The sequence below is a fragment of the Eleutherodactylus coqui genome, chromosome 8, assembly GCF_035609145.1.
Source record: "Eleutherodactylus coqui strain aEleCoq1 chromosome 8, aEleCoq1.hap1, whole genome shotgun sequence".
Classification (NCBI taxonomy): Eukaryota; Metazoa; Chordata; class Amphibia; order Anura; family Eleutherodactylidae; genus Eleutherodactylus; species Eleutherodactylus coqui.
In genome coordinates this window covers 5,455,767-5,470,358 of record NC_089844.1, presented here as the reverse complement: position 1 = coordinate 5,470,358, position 14,592 = coordinate 5,455,767, and the positions used below count along the sequence as shown (strand labels likewise).

The 14,592-nt window shown below is 44.0% G+C and overlaps 2 protein-coding genes across 3 annotated transcripts in view; one reads left to right on the top strand and one right to left on the bottom strand.

The window, feature by feature from the left end:
- RAB3GAP1 (RAB3 GTPase activating protein catalytic subunit 1) overlaps positions 1 to 9,767 on the bottom strand; it is a 170,911-nt gene extending 161,144 nt beyond the window's left edge. The window contains exon 1 of one of the 2 annotated variants that reach the window (XR_010786308.1): positions 9,675 to 9,767. Coding sequence is in view for 1 of the 2 variants with exons in the window: in XM_066575141.1 (XP_066431238.1) it covers positions 9,675 to 9,692 (18 nt within the window). In the remaining variant the exon portion in view is untranslated. The remainder of the gene's footprint in view (positions 1 to 9,674) is intronic. The other variant, XM_066575141.1, reaches the window with a different exon arrangement.
- A 4,376-nt stretch (positions 9,768 to 14,143) lies between these two features.
- The window catches only part of MAP3K19 (mitogen-activated protein kinase kinase kinase 19), a 97,463-nt gene continuing 97,014 nt past the window's right edge, over positions 14,144 to 14,592 (top strand). The window contains exon 1 of the mRNA XM_066575140.1: positions 14,144 to 14,217. The gene's annotated coding sequence lies outside the window, so the exon portion shown is untranslated. The remainder of the gene's footprint in view (positions 14,218 to 14,592) is intronic.

The following is a 14,592-nucleotide window of genomic DNA, read 5'->3' as shown; positions in this document are numbered from 1 at the left end:
ATACACAGACGGGAGGTAGATTCTCCTCAATATATACACAGAGGGGAGGTAGATTCTCCTCAGTATATACACATAGAGGTGAGGTAGATTCTCCTCAGTATATACACATAGAGGTGAGGTAGATTCTCCTCAGTATATACACATAGAGGTGAGGTAGATTCTCCTCGGTATATACACACACACACACACAGAAGTGAGGTAGATTCTCCTCAGTATATACACATAGAGGTGAGGTAGATTCTCCTCAGTATATACACACAGAGGAGAGGTAGATTCTCCTCAGTATATACACACAGAGGAGAGGTAGATTCTCCTCAGTATATACACACAGAGGAGAGGTAGATTCTCCTCAGTATACACACATAGAGGTGAGGTAGATTCTCCTCAGTATATACACACAGAGGAGAGGTAGATTCTCCTCAGTATATACACACAGAGGAGAGGTAGATTCTCCTCAGTATATACACATAGAGGTGAGGTAGATTCTCCTCAGTATATACACATAGAGGTGAGATAGATTCTCCTCAGTATACACACATAGAGGTGAGGTAGATTCTCCTCAGTATACACACATAGAGGTGAGGTAGATTCTCCTCAGTATATACATAGAGGTGAGGTAGATTCTCCTCAGCATATACACATAGAGGTGAGGTAGATTCTCCTCAGTATATACACATAGAGGTGAGGTAGATTCTCCTCAGTATATACACATAGAGGTGAGGTAGATTCTCCTCAGTATATACACAGAGAGGGGAGGTAGATTCTCCTCAGTATATACACATGGAGGGGAGGTAGATTCTCCCCAGTATATACACATAGAGGCTAGGTAGATTCTCCTCAGTATATACACAGAGAGGTGAGGTAGATTCTCCTCAGTATATACACATAGAGGTGAGGTAGATTCTCCTCAGTATATACACATAGAGGTGAGCTAGATTCTCCTCAGTATATACACACAGAGGGGAGGTAGATTCTCCTCAGTATATACACACAGAGGGGAGGTAGATTCTCCTCAGTATATACACACAGAGGTGAGGTAGATTCTCCTCAGTATATACACACAGAGGTGAGGTAGATTCTCCTCAGTATATACACACAGAGGGGAGGTAGATTCTCCTCAGTATATACACACAGAGGTGAGGTAGATTCTCCTCAGTATATACACACAGAGGTGAGGTAGATTCTCCTCAGTATATACACATAGAGGGGAGGTAGATTCTCATCAGTATATACACAGAGAGGTGAGGTAGATTCTCCTCAGTATATACACACAGAGGGGAGGTAGATTCTCATCGGTATATACACACAGAGGTGAGGTAGATTCTCCTCAGTATATACACATAGAGGGGAGGTAGATTCTCATCAGTATATACACAGAGAGGTGAGGTAGATTCTCCTCAGTATATACAAATAGAGGGGAGGTAGATTCTCCTCAGTATATACACACAGAGGAGAGGTAGATTCTACTCAGTATATACACATAGAGGTGAGGTAGATTCTCCTCAGTATATACACATAGAGGTGAGGTAGATTCTCCTCAGTATATACACATAGAGGGGAGGTAGGTACTCTTCAGTATATACACATAGAGGTGAGGTAGATTCTCCTCAGTATATACACATAGAGGTGAGGTAGATTCTCCTCAGTATATACACATAGAGGTGAGGTAGATTCTCCTCAGTATATACACATAGAGGTGAGGTAGATTCTCCTCAGTATATACACATAGGGGTGAGGTAGATTCTCCTCAGTATATACACATAGGGGTGAGGTAGATTCTCCTCAGTATATACACACAGAGGTGAGGTAGATTCTCCTCAGTATATACAGATAGAGGTGAGGTAGATTCTCCTCAGTAGATACACATAGAGGTGAGGTAGATTCTCCTCAGTATATACACATAGAGGGGAGGTAGATTCTCCTCAGTATATACACATAGAGGTGAGGTAGATTCTCCTCAGTATATACACAGAGGGGAGATAGATTCTCCTCAGTATATACAGAGGGGAGGTAGATTCTCCTCAGTATACACACACAGCGGTGAGGTAGATTCTCCTCAGTATATACAGAGGGGAGGTAGATTCTCCTCAGTATATACACATAGAGGGGAGGTAGATTCTCCTCAGTATATACACATAGAGGTGAGGTAGATTCTCCTCAGTATATACACAGAGGGGAGATAGATTCTCCTCAGTATATACACACAGAGGTGAGGTAGATTCTCCTCATAATATACACACAGAGGTGAGGTAGATTCTCCTCAGTAGATACACATAGAGGTGAGGTAGATTCTCCTCAGTATACACACACAGCGGGGAGGTAGATTCTCCTCAGTATATACAGAGGTGAGGTAGATTCTCCTCAGTATACACACACAGCGGGGAGGTAGATTCTCCTCAGTATATACACATAGAGGGGAGGTAGATTCTCCTCAGTATATACACATAGAGGTGAGGTAGATTCTCCTCAGTATATACACACAGAGGTGAGGTAGATTCTCCTCGGTATATACACATAGAGGTGAGGTAGATTCTCCTCAGTATATACACATAGAGGGGAGGTAGATTCTCATCAGTATATACACAGAGAGGTGAGGTAGATTCTCCTCAGTATATACACACAGAGGGGAGGTAGATTCTCATCGGTATATACACACAGAGGTGAGGTAGATTCTCCTCAGTATATACACATAGAGGGGAGGTAGATTCTCATCAGTATATACACAGAGAGGGGAGGTAGATTCTCCTCAGTATATACACATAGAGGTGAGGTAGATTCTCCTCAGTATATACACATAGAGGGGAGGTAGGTACTCTTCAGTATATACACATAGAGGGGAGGTAGGTACTCTTCAGTATATACACATAGAGGTGAGGTAGATTCTCCTCAGTATATACACATAGAGGTGAGGTAGATTCTCCTCAGTATATACACATAGAGGTGAGGTAGATTCTCCTCAGTATATACACATAGGGGTGAGGTAGATTCTCCTCAGTATATACACATAGGGGTGAGGTAGATTCTCCTCAGTATATACACACAGAGGTGAGGTAGATTCTCCTCAGTATATACAGATAGAGGTGAGGTAGATTCTCCTCAGTATATACAGATAGAGGTGAGGTAGATTCTCCTCAGTAGATACACATAGAGGTGAGGTAGATTCTCCTCAGTATATACACAAGAGGTGAGGTAGATTCTCCTCAGTATATACACACAGAGGTGAGGTAGATTCTCCTCAGTAGATACACAGAGAGGTGAGGTAGATTCTCCTCAGTATATACACATATAGGTGAGGTAGATTCTCCTCAGTATATACACATAGAGGGGAGGTAGATTCTCCTCAGTATATACACATAGAGGGGAGGTAGATTCTCATCAGTATATACACAGAGGTGAGGTAGATTCTCCTCAGTATATACAGATAGAGGTGAGGTAGATTCTCCTCAGTAGATACACAGAGAGGTGAGGTAGATTCTCCTCAGTATATACACATAAAGGTGAGGTAGATTCTCCTCAGTATATACACATAGAGGGGAGGTAGATTCTCCTCAGTATATACACATAGAGGGGAGGTAGATTCTCCTCAGTATATACACAGAGGGGAGATAGATTCTCCTCAGTATATACACAGAGGGGAGATAGATTCTCCTCAGTATATACACATAGAGGTGAGGTAGATTCTCCTCAGTATATACACATAAAGGTGAGGTAGATTCTCCTCAGTATATACACAGAGGGGAGATAGATTCTCCTCAGTATATACACATAGAGGTGAGGTAGATTCTCCTCAGTATATACACAGAGGGGAGATAGATTCTCCTCAGTATATACACACAGAGGTGAGGTAGTTTCTCCTCATAATATACACACAGAGGTGAGGTAGATTCTCCTCAGTATATACACATAGAGGGGAGGTAGATTCTCATCAGTAGATACACATAGAGGTGAGGTAGATTCTCCTCAGTATACACACACAGCGGTGAGGTAGATTCTCCTCAGTATATACAGAGGGGAGGTAGATTCTCCTCAGTATACACACACAGCGGTGAGGTAGATTCTCCTCAGTATATACAGAGGGGAGGTAGATTCTCCTCAGTATATACACATAGAGGGGAGGTAGATTCTCCTCAGTATATACACATAGAGGTGAGGTAGATTCTCCTCAGTATATACACAGAGGGGAGATAGATTCTCCTCAGTATATACACACAGAGGTGAGGTAGATTCTCCTCATAATATACACACAGAGGTGAGGTAGATTCTCCTCAGTAGATACACATAGAGGTGAGGTAGATTCTCCTCAGTATACACACACAGCGGTGAGGTAGATTCTCCTCAGTATATACAGAGGTGAGGTAGATTCTCCTCAGTATACACACACAGCGGTGAGGTAGATTCTCCTCAGTATATACAGAGGGGAGGTAGATTCTCCTCAGTATATACACATAGAGGGGAGGTAGATTCTCCTCAGTATATACACATAGAGGGGAGGTAGATTCTCCTCAGTATATACACACAGAGGTGAGGTAGATTCTGCTCGGTATATACACATAGAGGTGAGGTAGATTCTCCTCAGTATATACACATAGAGGGGAGGTAGATTCTCCTCAGTATATACACATAAAGGTGAGGTAGATTCTCCTCAGTATATACACACAGAGGTGAGGTAGATTCTCCTCAGTATATACACATAAAGGTGAGGCAGATTCTCCTCAGTATATACACAGAGGGGAGATAGATTCTCCTCAGTATATACACATAGAGGTGAGGTAGATTCTCCTCAGTATATACACAGAGGGGAGGTAGATTCTCCTCAGTATATACACATAGAGGTGAGGTAGATTCTCCTCAGTATATACACTGTCGCGGCAAAAATATATGGCCGTCTAGGGAAAGCGGAGTGTACCTTGTGAATGACGTCATATGACCCATGCTACGGCGGTAGCCTGATGAGGGACAGCAGAGTGTACCCTGTGACTGAAGTCTAGGTGACCCGTGCAGTAGGGCTGCCACACCTAGAGTTTACTACGTCATATGACGGAGGAATTAAATGACAGAGCCCACACAGTTATGGATTCATCAAAGAATTCCCAACAAATCGATGTCGGGCATCTTTATTTATAGCCCCCTTACAATGGGGTGTCGCAGCATCATTGGACAATTAACTATGCAGTTTATTGGTTAGTTTCCAATCCAACATTTGTCATAGGTCAACTTAACCCTTCATTTGCATACCTTCCAGAATCTTCCAAGTCAGCAGTGAATAACCTCTTGATGGAGTGCTGAGGGGCCCAAGTAGCTCAAAGTTCTTATCTTATCAACACCATATGTGTTCCTTGTACTTTAGCTAAGCATGTGGTCGGCCATTTTGTGTAGTCCTTTTCATATGACTGTGGCGTAATATTAAATATTACTTATATACCCACATTTACATACATATAGGCACACATACATACATGTGCACCTTCATACACATACATATGCACATATATACATACATGTGTGTGTGTGTGTATATATATATATATATATATATATATATATATATATATATATATATATATATATATACATACATATATATATATATATATATATATATACACACATCCACATATTTGAACATTATTCTTTTATTCCTAGTGTGAGGAGTCAACCCCTCCCTTAGTATCTTGATATTCCTAGGGCCCCTTCAGCTAACATGTGGAAGCTTCTTGATATTCTTATCTCATCTAGACATATGTCCCTAGTTTGTGAAGTAACTTCTCCTGGTATATTTCAATGGTGTCTCTAATTGCGCAGTTTTAATTCATATAACAATTATAATACCTTAATTTCTATTACAACACATAAAGGGGAGGTAGATTCTCCTCAGTATATACACAGAGGTGAGGTAGATTCTCCTCAGTATATACACATAGAGGTGAGGTAGATTCTCCTCAGTATATACACAGAGGTGAGGTAGATTCTCCTCATAATATACACACAGAGGTGAGGTAGATTCTCCTCAGTAGATACACATAGAGGTGAGGTAGATTCTCCTCAGTATATACACATAAAGGTGAGGTAGATTCTCCTCAGTATATACAGAGGTGAGGTAGATTCTCCTCAGTATACACACACAGCGGTGAGGTAGATTCTCCTCAGTATATACAGAGGGGAGGTAGATTCTCCTCAGTATATACACATAGAGGGGAGGTAGATTCTCCTCAGTATATACACATAGAGGGGAGGTAGATTCTCCTCAGTATATACACACAGAGGTGAGGTAGATTCTGCTCGGTATATACACATAGAGGTGAGGTAGATTCTCCTCAGTATATACACATAGAGGGGAGGTAGATTCTCCTCAGTATATACACATAAAGGTGAGGTAGATTCTCCTCAGTATATACACATAAAGGTGAGGTAGATTCTCCTCAGTATATACACATAAAGGTGAGGTAGATTCTCCTCAGTATATACACAGAGGGGAGGTAGATTCTCCTCAGTATATACACAGAGGGGAGGTAGATTCTCCTCAGTATATACACATAGAGGTGAGGTAGATTCTCCTCAGTATATACACATAAAGGTGAGGTAGATTCTCCTCAGTATATACACAGAGGGGAGATAGATTCTCCTCAGTATATACACATAGAGGTGAGGTAGATTCTCCTCAGTATATACACATAGGGGTGAGGTGGATTCTCCTCAGTATATACACATAGAGGGGAGGTAGATTCTCCTCAGTATATATACACATAGAGGTGAGGTAGATTCTCCTCAGTATATACACACAGAGGTGAGGTAGATTCTCCTCAGTATATACACATAGAGGGGAGGTAGATTCTCCTTAGTATATACACATAGAGGGGAGGTAGATTCTCCTTAGTGTATACACAGAGGGGAGGTAGATTCTCCTTAGTGTATACACAGAGGCGAGGTAGATTCTCCTTAGTATATACACATAGAGGGGAGGTAGATTCTCCTTAGTATATACACATAGAGGGGAGGTAGATTCTCCTCAGTATATACACATGGAGGTGAGGTAGATTCTCCTCAGTATATACACGTAGAGGGGAGGTAGATTCTCCTCAGTATATACACATAGAGGTGAGGTAGATTCTCCTCAGTATATACACATAGAGGGGAGGTAGATTCTCCTCAGTATATACACATAGAGGGGAGGTAGATTCTCCTCAGTATATACACATAGAGGGGAGGTAGATTCTCCTTAGTATATACACATAGAGGTGAGGTAGATTCTCCTTAGTATATACACATAGAGGGGAGGTAGATTCTCCTCAGTATATACACATAGAGGGGAGGTAGATTCTCCTCAGTATATACACATAGAGGGTAGGTAGATTCTCCTTAGTATATACACATAGAGGTGAGGTAGATTCTCCTCAGTATATACACATAGAGGGGAGGTAGATTCTCCTCAGCATATACACATAGAGGGGAGGTAGATTCTCCTCAGTATATACACATAGAGGTGAGGTAGATTCTCCTTAGTATATACACATAGAGGTGAGGTAGATTCTCCTCAGTATATACACATAGAGGGGAGGTAGATTCTCCTCAGTATATACACATAGAGGTGAGGTAGATTCTCCTTAGTATATACACATAGAGGTGAGGTAGATTCTCCTCAGTATATACACATAGAGGGCAGGTAGATTCTCCTCAGTATATACACATAGAGGTGAGGTAGATTCTCCTCAGTATATACACACAGAGGTGAGGTAGATTCTCCTCAGTATATACACATAGAGGTGAGGTAGATTCTCCTCAGTATATACACAGAGAGGTGAGGTAGATTCTCCTCAGTATATACAAATAGGGCTGAGGTAGATTCTCCTCAGTATATACACAGAGAGGTGAGGTAGATTCTCCTCAGTATATACACGTAGAGGGGAGGTAGATTCTCCTCAGTATATACACAGAGGGGAGGTAGATTCTCCTCAGTATATACACAGAGGGGAGGTAGATTCTCCTCAGTATATACACATAGAGGTGAGGTAGATTCTCCTCAGTATATACACATAGAGGGGAGGTAGATTCTCCTCAGTATATATACACATAGAGGTGAGGTAGATTCTCCTCAGTATATACACATAGAGGTGAGGTAGATTCTCCTCAGTATATACACATAGAGGTGAGGTAGATTCTCCTCAGTATATACACATAGAGGTGAGGTAGATTCTCCTTAGTATATACACATAGAGGGGAGGTAGATTCTCCTTAGTATATACACATAGAGGGGAGGTAGATTCTCATCAGTATATACACACAGAGGTGAGGTAGATTCTCCTCAGTATATACACACAGAGGGGAGGTAGATTCTCCTCAGTATATACACACAGAGGTGAGGTAGATTCTCCTCAGTATATACACACAGAGGGGAGGTAGATTCTCCTCAGTATATACACAGAGAGGTGAGGTAGATTCTCCTCAGTATATACACATAGAGGGGAGGTAGATTCTCCTCAGTATATACACATAGAGGTGAGGTAGATTCTCCTTAGTATATACACATAGAGGTGAGGTAGATTCTCCTCAGTATATACACATAGAGGGGGGGTAGATTCTCCTCAGTATATACACATAGAGGGGGGGTAGATTCTCCTCAGTATATACACATAGAGGTGAGGTAGATTCTCCTCAGTATATACACACAGAGAGGTGAGGTGGATTCTCCTCAGTGTATACACATAGAGGGGAGGTAGATTCTCCTCAGTATATACACACAGAGGTGAGGTAGATTCTCCTCAGTATATACACATAGAGGTGAGGTAGATTCTCCTCAGTATATACACATAGAGGTGAGGTAGATTCTCCTCAGTGTATACACATAGAGGGGAGGTAGATTCTCCTCAGTATATACACACAGAGGTGAGGTAGATTCTCCTCAGTATATACACATAGAGGTGAGGTAGATTCTCCTCAGTATATACACATAGAGGTGAGGTAGATACTCCTCAGTATATACACATAGAGGGGAGGTAGATTCTCCTCAGTATATACACATAGAGGTGAGGTAGATTCTCCTCAGTATATACACATAGAGGGGAGGTAGATTCTCCTTAGTATATACACATAGAGGGGAGGTAGATTCTCCTCAGTATATACACATAGAGGGGAGGTAGATTCTCCTCAGTATATACACATAGAGGGGAGGTAGATTCTCCTTAGTATATACACATAGAGGGGAGGTAGATTCTCCTCAGTATATACACATAGAGGGGAGGTAGATTCTCCTCAGTATATACACATAGAGGGGAGGTAGATTCTCCTCAGTATATACACATAGAGGGGAGGTAGATTCTCCTCAGTATATACCCCCCATCATATGACACACGCAGGTTGTACAGTATATATCACCACACATGAAGTATACACATTTTGTACAGTATATATATATATACACACACATACACACACACACCAGCATGCACAGGCTGTACAGTAGATACATGTATACAACCCCCCAACATATAGAATACGAAGGCTGTACTAAGAGATAGGCCGGATGTCGGGGCGCGTGTTTGTATGTATATATATACACACACACACGTCCCCACATACAGTATATACACACAACCACCCCTCCGCACACAGTATATATAATATATACATTTACTGACTGCACACGGTATATATAAATACATGGAGCCGCCGGCACTCACATCACTGTCGGCCGCCATGTTCGGTTTCTGCTGACGTCATCCAGCGATGCCGGAACGTCTCCAGCAGGAGGGGCGGAGCTATCAGGTCATGTGCACCACGGTCCACGCCCCTCCGTGACGGAGGGTCCTTGCGTCACCGGCCCCGCCTCCCTAACCTGTAGAGTACCGGCAGGACTTTCATATATAAACCCACATACAGTATATACACCCCCACATTAGTGACCAATCGCAGCACGGCATTTATATATAGCGACTAATCGCAGCACAGCGTTTATATATAGCGACCAATCACAGCACGGCGTTTACATATAGCGACCAATCGCAGCACAGCGTTTATATATAGCTACCAATCGCAGCACATCGTTTATATATAGAGACCAATCGCAGCACAGCGTTTATATATAGCAACCAATCACAGCACGGCGTTTACATATAGCGACCAATCACAGCACGATGTTTTTTATATAGCGACCAATCACAGCACAGCGTTTATATATAGCGACCAATCGCATTTATATATAGCGACCAATCGCAGCACGAAGTTTATATATAGCGACCAATCGCAGCACAACGTTTATATATGGCGACCAATCGCAGCACAACGTTTATATATAGTGACCAATCACAGCACAGCGTTTATATATAGCGACCAATCGCAGCACGAAGTTTATATATAGCAACCAATCGCAGCACAACGTTTATATATAGCGACCAATCGCAGCACAGCGTTTATATAGCGACCAATCACTGCACAACGTTTATATGTAGCGACCAATCACAGCACAACGTTTATATATAGCGACCAATCGCAGCACAACGTTTATATATAGCGACCAATCGCAGCACGACGTTTATATATAGCGACCAATCACAGCACGGCGTTTATATATAGCGACCAATCGCAGCACAGCGTTTATATATAGTGACCAATCACAGCACAGCGTTTATATATAGCGACCAATCGCAGCACAGCGTTTATATATAGCGACCAATCGCAGCACGGCGTATATATATAGCTACCAATCGCAGCACAACGTTTATATGTAGCGACCAATCGCAGCACGGTGTTTACATATAGCGACCAATCGCAGCACGGCGTTTACATATAGCTACCAATCGCAGCACGGCGTTTATATATAGCGACCAATCACAGCACAAAGTTTATACATAGCGACCAATCACAGCACAGCGTTTATATATAGCGACCAATCGCAGCACAGCGTTTATATATAGCGACCAATCGCAGCACAGCGTTTATATATAGCGACCAATCGCAGCACAGCGTTTATATATAGCGACCAATCGCAGCACGGCGTTTATATATAGCGACCAATCACAGCACGAATTTTATACATAGCGACCAATCACAGCACAGCGTTTATATATAGCGACCAATCGCAGCACAGCGTTTATATATAGCGACAAATCGCAGCACGGTGTTTACATATAGCGACCAATCGCAGCACGGCGTTTATATATAGCGACCAATCACAGCACGACGTTTATATATTGTGACCAATCACAGCACAGCGTTTACATATAAGACCAATCGCAGCACAGCGTTTATATATTGTGACCAATCGCAGCACAGCGTTTATATATAGCGACCAATCGCAGCACGGTGTTTACATATAGCGACCAATCGCAGCACGGCGTATATATATAGCTACCAATCGCAGCACGGCGTTTATATATAGCGACCAATCGCAGCACGGCATTTATATATAGCAATCAATCGCAGCACGGCTTTTATATATAGCAACCAATCGCAGCACGACGTTTATATATAGCAACCAATCGCAGCACAACATTTATATATAGCGACCAATCGCAGCACAGCGTTTATATATATATAGCGACCAATCACAGCACAGCGTTTACATATAGCGACCAATCACAGCACGATGTTTATATATAGCGACCAATAGCATTTATATATAGCGACCAATCGCAGCACGAAGTTTATATATAGAGACCAATCGCAGCGCAGCGTTTATATATAGCAACCAATCGCAGCACGGCGTTTATATATAGTGACCAATCACAGCATGATGTTTATATATAGCGACCAATCACAGCACGGCGTTTATATATAGCGACCAATCGCAGCACGAAGTTTATATATAGAGACCAATCGCAGCAGAACGTTTAAATATAGCGACCAATCGCATTTATATATAGCGACCAATCACAGCACAGCGTTTATATATAGTGACCAATCGCAGCACAACGTTTATATATAGCGACCAACAACAGCACAGCGTTTATATATAGCAACCAATCGCAGAACAGCATTTATATATAGCGACCAATCGCAGCACGGCGTTTATATATAGCAACCAATCGCAGCACAGCATTTATATATAGCGCCCAATCGCAGCACGGCGTTTATATATAGCGACCAATCGCAGCACAGCGTTTATCTCCCTTCTGAGGGCCCTGCTGTCCACCATCTGAGGGCCCTGCTATCTCCTGTCTGAGGGTCCCGTTATCTCCCTTCTGAGGGCCCCGCTATCTCCCTTTAAGACCCCACTGTCCCCCATCTAAGGGCCCCGCTATCTCCCTTCTGAGGGCCCCGCTGTCCCCCGTCTGAGGGCTCCGCTATCTCCCTTCTAAGGCTCCACTGTCCCCCGTCTGAGGGCCCTGCTATCTCCCTTCTAAGGCTCCACTGTCCCCCATCTGAGGGCCCTGCTATCTCCCTTCTGAGGGCCCCGCTGTCCCCCATCTGAGGGCCCTGCTATCTCCCTTCTGAGGGCCCTGCTGTCCCCCGTCTGAGGGCCCTGCTATCTCCCTTCTAAGGCTCCACTGTCCCCCATCTGAGGGCCCTGCTATCTCCCTTCTGAGGGCCCTGCTGTCCCCCATCTGAGGGCCCTGCTATCTCCCTTCTGAGGGCCCCGCTGTCCCCCATCTGAGGGCCCTGCTATCTCCCTTCTGAGGGCCCTGCTGTCCCCCGTCTGAGGGCTCCGCTATCTCCCTTCTAAGGCTCCACTGTCCCCCGTCTGAGGGCCCTGCTATCTCCCTTCTTAGGCTCCACTGTCCCCCATCTGAGGGCCCTGCTATCTCCCTTCTGAGGGCCCCGCTGTCCTCTATCTGAAGGCCCCGCTGTCTCCCGTCTGAGGGCCCCGCTGTCCCCCGTCTGAGGGCCCTGCTGTCCCAGCGTTTATATATGGCAACCAATCGCAGCACAGCGTTTATATATAGCGGCCAATCACAGCACAGCATTTATATATAGCGACCAATCGCAGCACAGCGTTTATATATAGCAACCAATCACAGCACAGCGTTTATATATAGTGACCAATCACAGCACAACGTTTATATATAGCGACCAATCGCAGCACAGCGTTTATGTATAGCAACCAATCACAGCACGACGTTTATATATAGCGACAAATCGCAGCACGGTGTTTATATATAGCAACCAATCGCAGCACGGCGTTTATATATAGTGACCAATCGCAGCACAGCGTTTATATATATAGCGATCAATCGCAGCATAGCGTTTATACATAGCGACCAATCGCAGCACAGCGTTTATATATAGCGACCAATCACAGCACGACGTTTATATATAGCAACCAATCGCAGCACAACATTTATATATAGCGACCAATCGCAGCACAGCGTTTATATATATATAGCGACCAATCACAGCACAGCGTTTACATATAGCGACCAATCACAGCACGACGTTTATATATAGCAACCAATCGCAGCACAGCATTTATACATAGCGACCAATCGCAGCGTTTATATATAGCAACCAATCGCAGCACAGCGTTTATACATAGCGACCAATCGCAGCACAGCGTTTATACATAGTGACCAGTCGCAGCACAGCGTTTATATATAGCAACAAATCACAGCACAGCGTTTATATATAGCAACCAATCGCAGCATAACATTTACATATAGCGAGCGACCAATCGCAGCACAGCGTTTATATATAGCAACCAATCGCAGCACAGCGTTTATATATAGCAACCAATCGCAGCACAGCATTTATATATAGCGACCAATGACAGCACGACGTTTATATATAGCGACCAATCACAGCACGACGTTTATATATAGCGACCAATCGCAGCACGGCGTTTATATATAGTGACCAATCGCAGCACGGCGTTTATATATATAGTGACCAATCGCAGCACGGCGTTTATATATAGTGACCAATCGCAGCACGGCGTTTATATATATAGCGACCAATCGCAGCCCGGCGTTTATACATAGCGACTAATCGCAGCACAGCGTTTATATATAGCGACCGGGCAGGTGACACACTGTGACGCACCTGTAAGGATGGATCACACTTCTGACAACAAGCAGAGATCCTGCCAGTGGTAAAAAATAGAGTTGCTCTGTCAACAAGCAGTGGGAGGTGTAACTAGGGGTGTAACTACAACTCCCAGCATGCCCTCTGGCAGTGTGTCCGCCCCTCCCCCGGGGACTGCTGGTTGTCATGGCAGCAGCATGTAAACTGAAGGCGGCTGCAGACGTGTAGCAGAGAGCTCAGCAGGTGGATCACCCTCCGCCATGTCAGGTAGGTTCCCCCGGGGTACAGGCACTCGTCCAGGTGCAGATGCTCTGCATAGAAGGGGGGAGGTGACGCTCTGCAGCCCATTGCTCCTTCAGTGTTTTTGAGAGAAGCAGGTCGGTCAGCCTCTGGGACCCCCAAGAGTATCCTGCGGTGTCGGGCTGCGGCAGGAGAAACGTGCAGCCACTAATAGTAGGACACTGCGGGGGCACGTGGTGGTCCGGGCTGCTGCTGTGGGAACTCCTGGGGTCTTATACCCCGACCGCCCCTTTATCACCCCCATCTAGTGGCGTTGGGCTCCTTCGCCCCTCAGATTCGCAGCAGTTTGTCGCGGCGTAGATCCCACTCGGTGATGAGATCGTTCTGCAGGAATATCGGCCC